At 46.2% G+C, this 18,885-nt stretch overlaps 1 protein-coding gene across 6 annotated transcripts in view; it reads left to right on the top strand.

Annotated features, from left to right (window-relative positions):
* Nucleotides 1-12,089, top strand: part of STARD13 (StAR related lipid transfer domain containing 13) — a gene marked incomplete at its 5' end in the record, with an annotated part of 222,351 nt that extends 210,262 nt beyond the window's left edge. For all 6 annotated transcript variants that reach the window (XM_082859468.1, XM_082859470.1, XM_082859467.1 and 3 more), the window contains 6 exons: nt 3,409-3,619; nt 4,212-4,326; nt 5,357-5,578; nt 6,336-6,553; nt 9,506-9,682; nt 10,410-12,089. In XM_082859468.1, coding sequence (XP_082715594.1) covers nt 3,409-3,619; nt 4,212-4,326; nt 5,357-5,578; nt 6,336-6,553; nt 9,506-9,682; nt 10,410-10,527 — 1,061 coding nt within the window. In that variant the 3' untranslated portion in view covers nt 10,528-12,089. The remainder of the gene's footprint in view (nt 1-3,408; nt 3,620-4,211; nt 4,327-5,356; nt 5,579-6,335; nt 6,554-9,505; nt 9,683-10,409) is intronic.
* Between the last annotated feature and the right edge of the window lie 6,796 nt (nt 12,090-18,885).

The following is an 18,885-nucleotide window of genomic DNA, read 5'->3' as shown; positions in this document are numbered from 1 at the left end:
ACATTATTTCCAAGAGATAAATGCTTTTAGCCCTTTGTGAGACTCACAAGCAAAATAAAACAGGTCAAAGCAGGGCTTATTTTAGCTGAGCAAACATTTACTGAGTTCTGCTTATGTTCAGGGCACTATGCTGAGCACTGCAGAGCATATGGATGGGTAAGACTTAACTCTGCTCTTAAGCATCTTACAGTTGAGGGAGACAAGACATGTACATAAATAACTGCAAAACAGCAAGACTGGAGAAATCCCATGATAAGGTTACAAAGAGCACCCAAGGGGGTTGAGATGAAGAACAAGGACTTGGTAGAGAAGTGACAACTGAAGGTTGAGACACGTGAGGAACACATGCTGAGTGAAGTAAATAGCTCATGTGTCAGGAGATTACAGGATTTCTGTCTGGCTGGCAAGGAAGGGTAACTGTCCAGTGCAGCATCAAATGACTCCAAAAATTAGACTGGGACTGTACCCAGGAAGGGCACTGAATATTAGAGCAAAGAGTTCATATTTGATTCATTAATCACTGCGGGGACCCCTTGGGTGGTGTTGAGGGAGCTACCAGTTACGGTGCTCTCAGCTGTAAACACAGAACCCAAAATCCAACAAACAGTGGTTTAAATAATAAAGACATTATATAATCGCACACGACAAGAAATCTGGACTTTAATAATTCCAGAGTTGGTTAATTCAGTGACACCATGGCTGAGGTCAGCGTCTCTTGTCATCCCCTTAAGGTCACAATATGACGGCCACCACTCATCTTTATCATGTCTTCCCAAAATCACATCCAAAGGCAAGAGGCAGGCAGAAGGGTTCTCCTTGGGCATATGTCTCTTTTTTTTTTGGCGGTACGCGGGCCTCTTACTGTTGTGGTCTCTCCCGTTGTGGAGCACAGGCTCCGGACACGCAGGCTCAGCGGCCATGGCTCACGGGCGCAGCCGCTCCGCGGCATGTGGGATCCTCCCGGACCGGGGCACGAACCCGTGTCCCCTGCATCAGCAGGCGGACTCCCAGCCACTGCGCCACCAGGGAAGCCCCATGTGTCTCTTTTTATCAGGGAGATAAATTTACAGAAATGCCTACCTAGCATTTATCTTGGTCCCATAGACCAGAAATTTTACACTTTTCTCCCCTAAATCAATCACTGGGAAGAGGAATGGCATTACCATTTTTGGTCTAGGCCAACATGGTTATCCCGTGATTTTGAGGGAGGGGCCCAACTTCCCTGAGCACATTACAGCCCAGTCCTGAACAGAATGTGGGTTTTCTTACAGAGAAAGAAGGAGAGAGTAGGTATTTCACAGGCAGCCAGGCTTGTGCCACAGGGTGCATGTCCATTGGAACTGCTTATTTGACCCATGAATCTGGAAGTGGTGAACGAGAGGTACTGGACAGGACGAGAATGGAGGGTTAGGGAGCCAGCACATTAATTGAGGCTCTGGGTTACCTGTGGGGACCTCCAGCAGCAAGACTAGAAATAAAGATGTTCTAGGGATAGACTTTGGAGTCAAAGTTTCCAAAGGGCTGTGGAGAAGAGAGGGACAGTTCCTCCTCTGTTCTCCAGAGCAGGTCCAACTGTAGCTCTGTTACTTCTTGGACTTTCATCAGATGATTAGAGTGTTGGATGGATAATGAACACATGTGAGGTCCACGGTCTACAGGAGAGAGAAGGAGGCAGGGATCAAAGACGACCCTGTAGTTTTAAAGAGCATTCAGAAAGGAAAAGGGGGAGGGGAGCTGATCTGGGGGCAGGGAGGAGCCTGGACGTGCAGTCTGAAGTGCTGCTGGCCATCTGTGTGGACGCCAGTTATCAGCACCTAGAAATCCAGATCTAGAACAGTCTTCTGAGAGCCAGGAAAGAGGCAGGAACCACAGGAGTGCCTGTGCCACAAAAAAGGTCAAAGAGGCTAGGATCCGATATGAATGCTGAATTTAGGGATTGATAGTTGACCTTTGCAGGCACCTTTAGTAGAAAATAATGACAGAAGATAGTTTCTGAGGGATAAAGAAACGAGTGAGTAGAAGGAAGCTGGGACAACCTGTAGCCACGACAGATGACTCTTCAAAAATTTTGGCACAGAAGAGAAGGTTGGCAACCTAAAGCTAAACAATGCATGCACTGGACATCTTACCTAAAGCAGCTTATTTAAAGGCAGTTCAAGGGCTCCAGCTGAATTTATAACACTTCAGTGACAAGCCTGAGGTCATTAGGAGTATCTGCTTCTGCTTCAGCACAAGCAAGAAAAAGGAAAAAGGTTTCTGTATAATGTGAACAGAATGGCTCTCCTCTATCAAACCCAGGTCTGTCTTGTGCCAGTTCACAGTGGACGTGGTGGGGGTGGGGGTGGGTTCCAGAATGTCCAACCCATGGTCAGGCTCTTCCAGAGACTCGCATTTGCCAGGTGACTGGGGCCCGCAGTGTGCCCCGCCCTGGGAGGGCCGATGATGGAGAGGGGCAGGACCTGGGCAGAAGGCACGCCACAGCCCCCCCCCACCCCCACCCCCCGAGCAGCAGGCTCCACATTTTTTTTATCAGGCACCCCTGCCAGTAGGAGCTATCTGAGCATGTATACTTACGTATTTTCAATAATATAAATATATCGTGATATACTATAATATACTGTGCCTATCACAAGACACATCCCATCAGTATTTTCAAAGCATTAGAGAAAACAAACACCAGTGGAAATCCCAACAGTTTCTTCCCACCCCTCTTTGGAGCACAGACACCTGCTGCAGAGACCCGCTCTAGAACCTGGTATTGTAGGAAAGACAACCGTTGTTAGCCCACGGGAGCTCCTGACAGTGTCTTTCAGAGAGAGAGGAATAAGGGTGGCGAGTCAGGCCTCACAGATCATTAACAAACACAGCCAGGGGGCAGCAGAATGCAGCACGGAGCACCCATTTTTCTATACCTTTTCGTTACCTCATACTGTTCAGGCCGATTCCCTTTCAAGCCTGCTGACCAGTGCCCATCACTCCTATCACCGCCCAGACGGGGAATGGGCCCGAGAAGGGGGGGCCTGGTTCCTCTTCCCCAAGCCCTGGGCGTCCTGGGGGATGCTTCGCGAGCTGGAGGTGGGGTGGGAGGGAGGGTGGACAAGAGGTTTGAAACAGGTAGGTGAGGAGGCGGATTGCTCCAAGAGTATGAAAAGCCAGCGCAGGGTGTTCCTTTGCATGTCCAGCCTCGTTGTGAAGACTATGGGTTCTGGAGTGAGACTGTGGGGTTCCGACGGCAGCTCGTCAAGCTTCTCACCACCTGGGGCAGCTCCACGCCCTTAGCTGTTGTCATGTCACTGCTGATGCTGACAGTGACCCCGAGTGTGTTCGCAGGAAGGTAGCGCTCGCTCCCCATCCCCCTGGCTCCTTCCGCGGCTGTTCCTCTAACTCCCGGCACCGCTTTTTCTGCAGACGTCCCCAAAGAGCAGCAGCTGCAGGCAGTGCAGGCGGCCGTCCTGCTGCTGGCCGACGAGAGCAGGGAGGTGTTGCAGACGCTGCTGTGCTTCCTCAACGACGTGGTCCATGCGGTGGAGGAGAATCAGATGACGCCCATGAACCTGGCTGTGTGTCTGGCCCCCTCCCTCTTCCATCTGAATTTACTGAAGAAGGAAAGCTCCCCCAGGTGGGTTTTCCTCAGCAAGAACGCTAATCCTAAACCAGGTATTCCCCACGGCTACTTAAAAAACTCCCGCTGTATTGCAAGTTGCGGATTTGTCAGCACTTCATTCATAATCAGAAAATGTTTGGAGGAACATAATTCCTGTGGCTCAGCGTCAGGGAATTGTCAAAGTAGCACAGTGTCCTTTGTGATCCCGAAAGCCTGGAGTTTTGTTTTGTTTTGCGTGTGTTAGTGGGAAGGAGGGAAAAAGGACACAGTAGTATTTTACAATCTTCAATTTTAAAAGGCTAGATTTAAGGCCCAAGCACGGGCAGCTTGCAGTGAAGTAGTTTCAAACTTGGGAAAAACAGATCAATTTCTCCCCCAACAGTTATTCCTGCCCGTGTATTATTCCAAGGTTTTCCATTATGAACTGTCGAACTCTTAGCCTGACTCAGGATATCTAAGATGTGTAGTCACTGTTTCTATTTGGAAATGAGAAAGTATGGGATCTGGGTGACATCTAGGCATGAAGACATGACAAAGGGATGAGCTTGTGTACTGTGAAAAGCTCTTGGGTTTGGGATCCACTGAAGACTCTCCCCCTCAATTACAGAGTCATCCAGAAGAAATATGCCTCCGGGAAGCCAGATCAAAAGGACCTCAGTGAGAATCTGGCCGCAGCTCAGGGGCTGGCCCACATGATCATGGAATGCGACAGACTTTTTGAGGTAAGTGAAAGGCTCCAACTGCCTTCCTTATAGCTCTTGGAACTCGATAAGACGCTTGGAATGGTTGCTGCATTTATGGCTTATTTCTGTTTTTTCCTGATTTTATGACAATGGTACACTCGATAGGTCTGGTCTTTGCCTCCTAGAAATGTGAGGAGTGAGCTTATATATTGAATAGTTGAGGCTTTGACAGTTAAAGACACTTGGGTTTACCATGATGATGGATTTTATGAACAGTTGCATCAACTTCAGGTGCCAGGTCCCAGGCCAGCCAGCGAAGTACGGTATATTTGATGTAACCTCGGGACTTGATTAGATTCAGTGTGTGTGTGTGTGTGTGTGTGTGTGTGTGTGTGTGTGTGTGTGTGTGTGTGTGTGTGTGTGTGTGTGTGTGTGTGTGTGTGTGTGTGTGTGTGTGTGTGTGTGTGTGTGTGTGAGATACTGAACAATCGCTCGGGACTTGATTAGATTCAGAGTGTGTGTGTGTGTGTGTGTGTGTGTGTGTGTGTGTGTGTGTGAGATACTGAACAATCGCTGTGAACTCAGGAGCAGTAACAGCTTATGAATACAGCCACAGATACGCTAAAGGATTAAGTGAACTAGACTTCCGGCATACTTGTTGGGGCAAAGTTGTCATTTGCAAAAGGGAAAAGTGTGCCACAAAGGTAAAGCCACCTCTAAGTCATGCTTGACATTCCCCTTAAGTCTGTGCACTTTAAGTTTCCTGAGCCCAAGTTTTGCCAAATTGAATAAAAATGTATAATAAGTAAAATCAAAGGAAAATGGAAAGAATGAATGGGAAGTCATGGCGGTGTTTTGAATAATAAATATAGCCTCAAACAGATTTGGGTTTCCTGACTTGAGGAAGCCCGCCCCCGCCCCCTTCACTGATCTTAGACAAACATCTCTTGCCCCACGGCACTCAGCCCTTTGCCCGTACCGTGGTCTTTGGCTTTGCTACTTTGTTTTCTGTCAGTCTCAGCATTTCTGTAGCTCAGTGTGTCGCTCTTCTGTGCATCCGTCGGTTCAGGTCCCGCTTGAGATGGTGGCCCAGTCTCATAACTCATATATGGAGGCTGAGATCCATCCCCCAACTCTGGAAGACCTGGGGGCCCAGCTGGAGGAGAGCGGGGCCACTTTCCACACGTACCTGGAGCATCTCATCCAGGGCCTCCAGAAGGAAGCCAAGGAAAAGTTCAAAGGATGGGTCACGTGTTCCAACACAGACAACACAGATCTTGCTTTCAAAAAGGTAATCTCAGGTCTTGGAAAAAATTACCCCCAAAGAGCCAAGTCTTACAACCGGGGATTTGTTTTGCTTTTTTTTTTTTTTTGCGATACGCGGGCCTCTCACTGTTGTGGCCTCTCCCATTGCGGAGCACAGGCTCCGGATGCACAGGCCCAGCGGCCATGGCCCACGGGCCCAGCCGCTCTGCGGCATGCGGGATCCTCCCGGATCGGGGCACGAACCCGCGTCCCCTGCATCTGCAGGCGGACTCTCAACCACTGCGCCACCCGGGAAACCCTGTTTTGCTTTTAAAATGGCTACTCTGTTCCCAGGGCTTCACCACACAGGAATCAGTCAACCACCCACTCTAGAGTCTGTTTGCACATAATCAGACTGCAGACTGTGGAGCCAGACTGCTGGAGCCCAGGCCTGGCTATGTCCCGTAGCTGTGTGACGTTGGGCGAGTCACTCGCCTCTCTGTGCCTCCCTTTTCTTATTTGCATAATGGACATAATAGTAGGACCACTGTCAGAGGAGGGCTGTTTTAAAATCAGAACAATGACTGGTACACAGGGAGCACTGTGTGTTGGTGGTTATCGTTTTTATTATCAGTATTCTTTTTTCAGCTTAAGGATAAACATTTAAAAATTCTAAACCTGAGGTATTCAGAGTCACTCTTTCAAGTTACATACTCAGTGATGTTTTTTGAACACCCAGTGAAGGATGGTAGGTTGTGTTGGAACCAGCAACCTCTTCAGCGTGTGCTGGTATCTTTCCCAAGGTGGGAGACGGGCATCCGCTGAAGCTGTGGAAGGCTTCTGTGGAGGTGGAAGCGCCCCCCTCGGTGGTTTTGAATCGCGTGCTGAGGGAGCGTCACCTGTGGGATGAGGATTTCGTGCAGTGGAAGGTGGTGGAAACCCTGGACAAGCAAACAGAAATCTATCAGTACGTGCAGAACAGCATGGCGCCTCACCCTTCCAGAGACTTCCTGGTTCTCAGGTAAGCCTGCCTCCGGGGTTTAAGATGCTCTGCTCCAAAAGCCAGGTAAGAGCTGCAGATTTAAGCATTTCAGAGGTCTCCCACCTAAGTTCACCCTCCACTGGCAACACTCAGCCGGCCCTCATTTCTCTCAGTGAAAACTGACTTTGCTGTGTTTATGCCCGACTTCCTGCTTCTTTCACCCAGTTCACAGCTCTGCTGGGTTCTCTTATGGCCCCTTTCATTACGGAGCATACAGTTTATTAAGCCATAAATATTGTTCATTTCCTCAGAACAGAGTCCCCAAAAATAACTGCTGTTTGTCCAGTTGTACTTTCTGCTAAATTATGCAGATTGAACCTGGCTGGCTTTTTCTCCTGATTTTGCCTTTCTCCCCCTGGGAAAGCAAGTCTTCAGTGGTGTGACTCTCAATCTGGAGTGTGTGAAACTTCAAAATTCCTCTGTATAACTTCAGCTGCTCATAACTCATTACCAGGCATGGAAACCTTGACAGAGCCCTGAAGGTCCAACTGTGCTGAGACACTTGGATGTCCAGAAAGGTTTCAGGGCCTGACAGGGCTTGCGAGGCTGGTGTCTACTGTCGAAATATTACCTCTAATGGATTTTTGGGTTGAGTTCCGGACCCCTGCTCTCTGGGTTTGGAGGGGGATGCTCAACCAGCAATAGGAAGTTGCACAGCAGAGCTGTGTACATGGGCTGGCGAGTCAGTACTGAATCAGAAAGAAGAGGGACTGAGGATTCTAACAAACCCACATAAAATATAATTAAATCAATACATCCTTTTTTTATTGATAACTGATGGTGAATACTGTCTCTTCTCATATATTAGCAGTATAAAAAGAATCACTAGTGAAATTCCCAAATGTGTAATTTAAATAGTTTCTTTATTAAACTAGTCTCTATGGCAAACTAAAGGTTATTTTTCACATGGGCTATTTATGCCTTTGGAATTGGTCCTTAGGACCTTGAATTTTAAGGGTCATTTTTTCCCTAAGTATATGTGTTTATCTTAGCAACCTTGGGACCCTGGTGGAGAATGTGGGCCGTTGTAAGGGTGGCGTATTACTGCAGTTATTGAGACTCACCTCGTGGAAGTTAAACTTTACGCCTTCACTCTTGCAAGCAGAAAATCAAATCGTTCTAGGATGGCAGCCACAGGGGGGATTGAGCCATGCCATAGTCTTCGCTCCCTTACAGGAGGCTGAGGGCCGGAGTCCGTGCATGGAACCGCCCTCCTTCCACTCATCCTGCAGTGCCACCCGCCTGCTACTTCTCATGTATCATTCCATCACTGCCTCGTGCCAGGCACTGTTGGAGGCTCCGGAGATACTGCAGGGAGCACAACAGACCACAGCCCTGCTCTCTTGGGATTTATATTTTATTAGGGAGATAGAGTCAATAAATAATAAGCAAGGGGGATAGGAATAGAGTCAATAAATAATAAGCAGGGGGGATAGGATTACTTATCTTAGGGGGATAGGAAGGGGTGGAATTTCAAATATAGTGGTCAGAACAGAGTCTCACTGTGTTGATAGTTGATCCAAGACTTGAAGAAGAAGGTGGGTGAACCATGAGGCTGAGGGAGAAGAACTCGGCACCCAAGAGGATTAATAAGGAACCTGATGTGTCTCCTGCAGCAGGAATTCCTTGTGATTATGATACAAGAGGTAGAAAGTGACAGGTATGGAAGAGGAGTCCAGGGCTGAGGCGCTTCCTGTTTTCAGAGCGTCTCCCTGTCTAGGCTAGCACGCATGAGGCTGGTCTCCTCTTGGGATTACCATGTTCATGTCTTACTTTATCCCTTTCTCTAGCTCCTCAGGAGCTTCCAGTGATACTCACTGAAGCTTCTTCCATTTTATCCCCACAAATCTGTACAACTTTCAGTCTTTGTTATTCATCAGCCTTATGCATGAAAAGAGAATGGTCACACCCATGGAGAAGTTGCTAAGCATTTGTGTAGGGCTTGCTTATTCCCTAATTCTAGGTTATAGTTCCTCTTTCTGGTGAGGTAGGCCAGGATGAAGTTAGAGATGAGATAAGTAAGCAAGGGGATAGGATTTGTAACATAAATAACTAAGATTATAATAATAAAACCTACATCCTACGGTAGAAATGGTTGCTACAGAGATGCTCTCATGATTCCTGACTTCCATCTACAACCTTTTCCCAAGTGGTACACCCCCCCATGTTTGAATAGCTCCAGTAACAGTGAACTCACTACCCCTCACATAGCCCATTCCATTTTTGAAGAGTACACATTGTGAGACGGCTCTTGTCTGCACTGAATTAAAACATACCTTCATATCTCTGCTTTCTGGAGGCAAATCAACTGTATTTATTTCTTCTCCCGCTCAAGAGCCACTTAGGGACTTGAAGGCAATTAGTAGTCTGCCATGTACCTAGTTTTCTTCAAGCTAAGCATCCTTTCAGACTTGAGTTGAGCACCGCCTCCTCCAGGAAGCCATCCCCTGTACGTGATCTCAGCGCTCTTTGCACAGCCATATCACTGCACTTTCCGTGGTGCTTTAGGGTTCTCTTGGTAGGTCTGTTTCTCCTCCTGGGCTGTAGACCTTTATGTCTTCAGTGGCTTCTCAGAGCTTGGCACACCGAATAGATGTTTGCTGAAAGACTTGAATGGGCGAGTCCTAATTCCCAAACGGTGAGACCAGCCCTTCAGTGTTGTGCAGGAGCCTCTGCAGCCTCAGTTTGGGATTCCGAAAGCAGCTCTGAAAGCTGCAAGACCGTTTCTGACCTCTGGGTCAGAGGGCTGAGACCCTTGCTTTCAACTGCACGGCATAAAGTTCACACGCACTTATGGAAACCATTAGCTTAGTCCAAGTAACTGGGCTTGGAATTTGAGCAAGAAAATATAAGTGTGAGCCTCAGCGCTGTGCTCCGGGTTTTCTTTCTCTCTCAGCCCTAATTCCGACGTGCGGGTTTGTTTTGCTGCAGGACCTGGAAGACTGATTTGCCCAAAGGAATGTGCACCCTGGTGTCCCTCTCCGTGGACCACGAGGAAGCCCAGCTCATGGGTGGTGTGCGGGCTGTGGTGATGGACTCTCAGTACTTAATGGAGCCGTGTGGGTCAGGCAAGTCGAGGCTGACCCACATCTGCAGGGTGGACCTGAGGTGAGCGGGCTCCTGGGGGCGGCGGGCGCAGGCTTGCCGCACATCCGCTGGGGCCCTGTTTCTCATCTGGTCCCTTATTTCACTGTCCTTTTATTCCTCTTGCCATTAACATGCTTTCTAGAAGATTATGTGTGCCTTCCCCTCGCTTTTCCTCTTTCCGCCCTTGCTAAAATTCTGACTTTCAGGAGAAAGTCCTCTGCTCATCTTTATTTTCCGTTTTGCCCCACTTACACTTCTGTGCTTTGGGCACGGGGCAAACACCAACACTAGAGCCCGGGATGTAGTAGGTGCTCAGTAAATACGAGTCCTCTTGTGTTTCTTTTCAGCCTATCCCTTTTGCGGCTCCCTCCAGTTGCCCTCCTTTGAGAGGGAACTAACTTAAATCCAACCCCTTCAAGGCATTCATGATGCTGAGTTCTTGTTCTGGGTGGATATAAGCTGGGTTTTCTCAGTAAATTCTAGAATGAAGTCTGAATCACCCCTGAGGAGACGCTATCATTTTAAAGCACCTGGTGAATACTGTAAAGATAGACCAAATACTTGGCCAAAAAGGCATTTTCAAGGCCCTGTTGACAGAACGAGGTTCTCAGAACCTCAGAGCAGCAGCCCCGAGTGTAATGCAGGTGGACTGACATTCAGGGCACAAGCACAGCCCTGTCGACCATGACAAACTGTTGTGATTTGGAAAAAGACTTTCCCACTTCCTTTCTGATTTTTGTCCCCGCAGAGGTCACTCCCCAGAATGGTACAATAAAGGCTTTGGACATCTGTGTGCGGCGGAAGTTGCCAGGATTAGAAACTCTTTTCAGCCCCTCATTGCTGAAGGTCCAGAAACTAAAATCTGAGTTTTCCCCAGTGTGACATCAAACTCAGGGAAGAGGAAGTGAAAGCAAACACTTGTGGGAGAGAGTGTGCGCGTGAGAAAGCAAGGGAGAGAGAGAGAGCGATTGACAATGCTTAAAAATGGAAGCACTGAGAAGTCGGAATGTTGAAGATGCAAGAATTTCTGAGAACTTTCCTAGCCTTCCTGGAGACGGCTACATCCCTACTAATATAATATTTTTAAAAATCAGAACATTTATCTATGTTACTTAAAATTAAATGGATTATTCATTGTGCATTGCCTAATTTGCTATTTAAAGGCTTCTAAGAAGCGTATTCTTAACTGTAAATAAATGTATGTATAGCATATGTACATATGTGTGTATATCTCTATCTTTACTGTATATATGTAAAATATCAATTTTATATATAATTGCATATTTTGAAAAGGAACAAGTCTGATTCGGTGAGTCCCTTCCTCACCTGGTTCTTTCCAAGTTGTTCTGGGCGCTGTCTCCCCGCCGTCCTGTAAGCTGAGCAGAATCTGCTGCTGACACCGAAGTGTGAAAATATGTCGTCTGCCCTGATGTCTTACCAAAGATTAGCCAACCAAAGGAAAACACATTAAATGGTTCTTACATGTTGTCAGCTTGTTTGTGTTATTCAAACACGGAGAGTGGGCTGTTGGATAAAGCAAAGAAAATAATATTTAGTCCTCTTTAAAGCAAAGAAGTGGGTGAGGAGTCGTTCCCGCATTTAAGGCTAGATTACCGCTTGCCATGGGGCCAGCAGATACAGCTTTCAGTGACATGTAAGACGCCTATGGACCACTGGAGTCAGCCCAGTGACTGAAAGAGAGCCTGTATTTCCCTGCTGATTAGAGCTGAGTATAATAGCTTTTGCAGATTCACAGCCAAAGGGAGCCTCTGTGTTCTGTTGAGTTTTCATACTTACATTTCATAATGTTCTTAAATGTCATTCTAGTTGACCAGTGGCCTATTTGTCCACAGTTAATTGGCATTTTCTTACCAATGTATTGCACTGAATTTAACTCTGGACACCAGATTAAGGGAGATGATGGTCATTCAAGAGTCCTGGACCATTTCAGCTTCAGGGAATTCTACTATTGCTACATATGATGCTCTTAAGATAGAATTCATTAAAGTTTTGCAATCTGAAAGACAGGGTTTTTAAACTAATGTTAAGACCAAAACTGTGTTCTTCAATTAGTTTTAGAAAATATAAACAGGGCTGTTAAATTCCATGTTTCTTCATTAGTCAGTCAAGCTACCTATGCATTTGACCCAACCTTATTTATTATTGTATAGACTAAGCAAATGGACTATCCTTAACCAATTGCTAATGGATTTAAGTTGGTTTTTTATTGTAATTCAACAATGCTAGAGAGAAAGATAATTTATTGTGTTTGGTTTCAGGGAGAGATTGGTATCATAACTTAGCAATTCATGCTGGAGAAAAAAAAATTAAGAGTGTTTTCCTTTCTTTTTATATTGTATGCATTTATATAATGTTTTCTTTTATCAGCAATGTGCAATTCTTTTATTGAGAGAAATAAAAATGCTATATATGAGTTATGTATGGTACCAGTAAAATCATACTGTTTGAATTGTGATCTAGGGATTTTTTGTTTCCTTGCCTACTGAAAAAGGTGGCAGCAAACCCATAATTTTCCATTTGGGCAACGCCCTGTGAGCAAAACAAATTCACTTCTTCCATACATCTTAATTGTAACCACATATGCCAGATTACTTTAGTATGCACAGACAAGATCATTAGTGAATTTTAACTTACCTTAATGCTCATCCTACTCCAGAGATGGGATCATATGTTTTCAGGAAATATGACAGGCACACAAGGATGAATGGTGTCGTGCCACCTAGAGCAGGCCTTTTCCAGCCTTAGCAGCACACGGATTACCCGCAGATATTGTTACAATAAGCCTCTGATTCAGGCAGTCTGAGGTGGACCTGAGCTTCTGCATTTTGAACCAGTTTCGGGGATGCCCAGCCTGCCAGCCCGAAGACCACACCTTGAGAAGCTGGGACCTGGAGGATACTTAGAATAAAAGCACACATGGTTTTATTTCTGACTCCCCTTCTCTTCAAATTACCTGACTTCTTAATTTTTATGCACATATTAATCACATCACTGCTGCCTAACAACACAGTGCATCTTAAAAAAAAAAAAAGGAGAAAGATGCAGCAAGCTTGTCAAATACTACAGTATTTTATTCACTGTTATCTTGCCAATAGAAATAAAATATGATATTGCCTTTAAATATTATATTTATACTATTTATACTGCATGTATATCTTTACCTCAACTGTTGGTATCAATCATCAATTGTAAAATACTTGCCAAGGCAAAGAAATTTATATACGTTAAATATACCCTTTTTCTTTCCTATAAAATACATGTTGATTTTCATGCTTCATCCTGTAAGTAGAAAACCTGCTTCCTGAGGAAGCGTTCTCTCTAAAAAGCTTGCCATGAGCTTGACGCCTCAGTACTGTAGTCAAATCTCCCTCAAATATAAAGATTCATATAAAAGTCTAGATTGTTATCTACAGAACTTCACTAACAGTCTGGGTGCCTTAACCTATGTCTAAGGCATTCTGGTGATGGGTAGGGATTTCTTTTACATTTCATTGTTCTTATATCTAGAAGTTATAAGAACACTTATAAGAGTATTTTTATGAAGGATTCAGTGAACTCCAGCTACAATTCCATTTTCACTGAGTGCACAAGAAACTGAGACTTGATGACGTGACTTATGGCTGCACCACTGGACCATGAAGAGTAGCCACATCTGACTCTGAGCCTCTTGCTTTCCATCCTTGTACAGTGAGCCCTCCATATCTGCAGGTTCTGCATCCAAGGATTCAACCAACCACAGATCAAAAATACTCCAGGGGCTTCCCTGGTGGCGCAGTGGTTGAGAATCTGCCTGCTAATGCAGGGGACACGGGTTCGAGCCCTGGTCTGGGAAGATCCCACATGCCGCGGAGCAACTAGGCTCGTGAGCCACAACTACTGAGCCTGCGCATCTGGAGCTTGTGCTCTGCAACAAAGAGAGGCCGCGATAGTGAGAGGCCCGCGCACCGCGATGAAGAGTGGCCCCCGCTTGCCACAACTAGAGAAAGCCCTCGCACAGAAACGAAGACCCAACACAGCCAAAAATAAATAAATTAATTAATTAATTTAAAAAAATACTCCAAAAAAATTCCACAAAATTCCTAAAAGCAAAACTTGAATTTGCTGTACACTGGCAGCTATTTACATATCATTTGCATTGTATTAGGTATTACAAGTAATCTAGAGATGATTTAAAGTATATGAGAGTATGTGCATGGGTTATATGCAAATACTACACCATTTTATATAAGGGACTTGAGCAATCCCTGGATTCTGGTACCTGAAGGGAGTCCTGGAGCTAACCTCCTGCGGGTACTGAGGGACCACTGTACTTGTTCTATGCTTTATTTCTAAAAGATGACAAAGGTCACCCCTAATTAAGCAAGCAGGAGCTCTCGAACATTCACAGCTACAGGCTACAAGAGCCACAGCAGCCCAAACGACCATATGCCCACATAAAAATGATCCAAACTCTGCTCTCTGCTCCTCTCCCTCATACTTTCTTTCATTACTTGCAAGTTTTGCTTTCATAGGCAAAGGAGGAATTTCAACTGTCCCTCTTCCTCTTCTATGTGAAAGAAGAGAACATGGTCATTCTAGCAGCCACAGGCAACCAGTGTCATCCTGGGACCCTGGAGCATATGAATTCAAATTTGATTCTGAGTCTACTTCATGAAATTCTTAGGCATGAAACTGTTCTACTTCTTTTTTTAAAAAATATTTTATTTATTTATTTAGGCTGTGCTGGGTCTTAGTTGCGGCACGTGGGATCTTCGCTATGGAGTGTGGCCTTCTTAGTTGTGGCATGTGTACGGGATCTAATTCCCTGACCAAGGATTAAACCCGGCCCCCTGCATTGGGAGCGCAGAGTCTTACCCACTGGACCACAAGGGAAGTCCCTGTTATACTTCTGTCTTTTGATATTTGGCCACAAAAAAAATCAGTCGTATGATTTTTTCTCAGGAAATTAATGTAAAGGAATTAAATAGATCCTAGCCAAGTGGAGTGTCACTGTTCCTGTAGCGCTTACAATGATTCTGAATTGTCGAGGTGGAGATGCCGAACCACTAGTGGGACATACAGGTCTGAAACATTATGAGAGTGACCAGGGCCCAAAGCTAGAGGTACATCCCATGTTCACTTCAGTTGTGTTATCCCTGCCTCTCCTGACTACACACATAACGGTCCAGTGATACCAAGCCACTCTTTCACATCTCTGTGACTTGCCATTGACTTTCTCCCCATCTTGTCGGTCATGTGATAGCCTGTTTATTCCTCAAAACCCTATTTGAGCATCATTTGCTCCATGGACTTTCCTGACCACCCATCTGAAATCCACCTGCTTCCTTATATATTACTCTTATTGCATGAATCACATCTCATTTAGTTATTTGGCAATAAATCTAACTCTCCCACTAGATTATGATCTCTTAGGAACATGGACCATGTCTTACTCAGCTTTGAAACTCCATCCCATAGGACACTTTCTGCTACACCATTCTATAAGTATTTAAAATGACCTGGGCATCTGAAAACTGGGCATAAAGATGATAGAAGCCATAGAAGTGGAAGTCATAACCTAGTGTGGAGTATTCCAAAGCCAGTGAAATAACTCACATTTTGTGTTTGACTACTACAGCTCTCCAATAGCACAAACAATGGAGAATTAGCTGGTCTTCCAAGAAGTTAAATGCAACTGTTTCTGAAATTATCAAATGCTGAACATCTGTTTGCAGAAAATAGGACAGTTTGATTAGTTCATTCATTCAACAAATACGTGTGGAGCACTCATGATGTGCCAGACACTGTTCTAGGCATTCAGTAAATAAAACAATAAATGAAATCAGTGAATAAAACGACAAAAAATCCCTGTCCTCATGGAACTTATGGTCTAGAAGAGAAAACAGCCAAGAAACAAGATAAATAATTGACCAGAGAAGCTCTACAGAGAAAAATAAAATCAGAGGAAGGAGATTAGATAGGGAAAAGCTTACCAAGGGCCTGGGGTAAAGAACTATCAAAATGACATGCTGTTTGATTATTTTTCCTCAAGCTCTGCTGGAGCTGCTAAAATTACAGTGTTGGGAATGATCAATTCATCAATTTGCTGAGACCTTATTCCTTGTGAAGGAAAATAAGTAACAGCAGCAGGAGGAAATGAAGCCTCTGGCTGCGTCTTTCAAGCCCATCAGAAAGCAGAGTTCCAGCAAGCAATGCACAGGTGCTGGAAGCCCGCATGTCCCAGATGGGAACATTCAGTTCCTAGGCCCAGATGATAAGTCCCCTGCCATTCTGATTTCCAGATACAAGCATGTCTCCAAGGCCCCTGGATACTTCGCGGAGTTCTCGAGACAAGTGTCTACACGTGCTCGAAGGCAGGCTCCCTTGTCAGCTTGGTTCATCCTCACACCCACACCCACACCCACACCCACCCCTGCTGACCACGACCACGACCGTTCCGCTCACTGCTGGGACCCACCCTGGCACCAGAGTCCTGGGAGAGGAGGAAGACCCCATTCTCCCCGTGATACCTCCTTGTGGAGCTGCTCCAAGTGCTTCCCTAAATCCCCACAACACACCTGAGACCAGGCGTCACTTGGGATAAGACTCAACCAACACACCGGGGAGACAGTACAAGGTAGGATGTAACTTAAAGCTGCAGCCTCAAGGGGCTCTGCTTCCAGCGCCTTAACCCACACCTGACCTCAGGCGCTCTCACCTCTCCGCCTGCCCGCCGACCCCCGCTCAGCCTCCACTCTGGGAACAGTGAACGCCTCCCGCAGGGAAGGGTCTGACCCAGCCCACCTCACTCCCACTCCCCAGCTTCAGAACGTGAAGAACAACTGCGCTGCTGGCAGGAGGCGGAAGACCCACCTCCACGCCCTGGCCGCGTGGCTCCACCCCAAGACCCAGAAGATCATCACACCAGGGACGCGCGCGGATGTTGCCCTAAATCCTAGTCATCTCGGGAAACATCACCACGCCGCCCCTGTGGGCACAGCGGGTGCCGGCCCTATGTCGGTCTTCCTCGCCTTCCCTTCCCATCCCTGTGCTCACGTCAAGGGTGGCAGACGCCTCTGCCATCCCCGTGGTTATCAGTCATCCCGTCTGCTGAAAAGCTGATTGGTGACATTTTCATACGAATGTTTCAGACAGAGTTGCTCCACTGTAGATTTGCATAATGAAGTCTTTTATCTCCTTATCTGGCATTAGAGGCTTTCTCTCCTGTTACAAGGATTTCAGGCATCAGCAGGTAGGTGGAAGCTATTTTTGGAATACGGAAGAGACTGAAATGCTACTACCACAGTACAAAAAAAGCCTAACCCTGAAAGTCACCTGACCTTGTTGTTCTCCGGTGGTTGGAGTGTACGGGTCGTTTCCCCACGTGGTCCCTGCTTCCCTGGGCAGGCTTGGGTGCTGCACTCCCAGGCGAGTCAGAGATGGGAGCTCTGCCTGGATTCAGAAGGGCTCTTCCAGGGAGCCTCCTCCAGCCTGAGCCTTCCTTCCCCCGTCTCTCTCCCCCTCCACCACTTCAAAGCTGTCTGAATCTCATCTTTTCTTCTCAGAGAATCCCCACCCCCATTCCTTGGTTTCCAAGCCCGTCAAGCAGTTTTCTGAAGAAATTCCCAAGATGGTGTGTGGTATCCATTTTGTCTCAATCCTGTAATGCGCAGCTTTGCCAGGAACTTTGTGCCCAAGGAAGACCCAAGGGAGCATCCAGGAGGTGCCAACCAGGGAGAAGGGACCCTGCCTTTCTGGGGGCTGGATTCCCATATACACCAAATGGACAAGAGTTGAAGACGCTGAGTGAGGAAGGGCCAAACTGGGGAGTACTGGGCAAACAAACAAGACCACTGGATGTGGTGGTGTTCGCTGCTTTTCCTGATGTCCTTCAGTTTCTCTGCTGCTCCCTCATCTACAGGGGAAAACTAAAAGGAAACAGGCACAACTATCAATTCTGTCTGAGCCACAGATAGTGTGCTGACTGCCGCAGAGATGGGTGGTTCAAATTACTTTGGAGAAAAGGGCTATCCGATGGTCTGAAATTAAACATGCTCTGGAAGGAGCAGCTGCAGGGGTGCGGTGGGGGGAGGACCACCCATCGCTGGGATCTGCTGGAGCTGCCCTCTGGGACCCCGCACACGAGGAACACACACTCCAGAACAGGGCTTCCCTTCTAGAACTGCACGAAACTGAACATTCAGCTCGAAAAAGACTTAGAAGTGGCAAAGGCGAGTGGATTTCTTAGTTTTCTATCAGTTTGCAGTGGTTCCAGTATAAACCCAGCAGCGTATGTTTATACCCAGAAGCATAAAAAGCATCAAAGCAGTGATGCAGCATTTCAAACAACAACAAAAAATGCAGCAGCAATTTGGCTGCCTTGTTCACTTTTCAGACGGTTGTGTAGCTGTCCTGATCTTCCCCATAAATCTCAAAGTTCACATTTAACAGAGCCCTGCTCCCCTGTATTCCTGATGCTGCAAAGCAGGTATCAAGCACGATCCTTTACATGAAATGAAGGAATTTGAACCAGTCATACATACAGCAACAGTTGTTACTTCTTGAAACTGAATAAGAACAAGAGGGGGACAGTTTTTCTCTGAGAAGACAGAAGAACACTTTGCAATTTTTGTTCAAGGTTTGGGGAGTATAAAATGAACAGCTGCTCGTGTTCCCACATTCCAGTGTCAAGATGTTATGCAGAGATCAGAAGTAGACCCAAGGTGACGTCCATCATGTGAGCCATGCAAATGAGGAAAAGACTCTGCAGCAGCAGTAATTCCCAGGACAAGGGTCAGGCCACTGAAACGGGACAAAGGAATCAAGGCCAGAAGAGGCAGCAAGTAGGATGGCAGTTCTCCACGGCATTCTCCAAGTGGAATTTCAAAGGCTAATGAGGGGAACCACAGTGAACCAGAACTTCAAACCTAGAAGTGTAAACGTCCAGGGAATGTTCTGATGCCCTGTATGCTATGGGTTCTTTATCTCCCTACTTCAGATCATCACCAATCACACATGGAATAAACCTCCCATTAAATAAAAAGTGATAAGACAATAGTGACAGCTGTGTGCATTGGGGCCTTGCTGTTTACCAAGGATTTTTCATACACACTCACATACATGTATATGTGTATGCACAATGTAGGTATCAATCCTCACAATAACCCAATGACATAGATACTATTATATCTATTTTTTAGAAGAGTAAGTTGAGGCTAAGAAAG

Source organism: Leucopleurus acutus (assembly GCF_964270905.1).
Source record: "Leucopleurus acutus genome assembly, chromosome: 18".
Taxonomy (NCBI): domain Eukaryota; kingdom Metazoa; phylum Chordata; class Mammalia; order Artiodactyla; family Delphinidae; genus Leucopleurus; species Leucopleurus acutus.
This window is presented reverse-complemented; position numbering and strand designations above follow the sequence as displayed.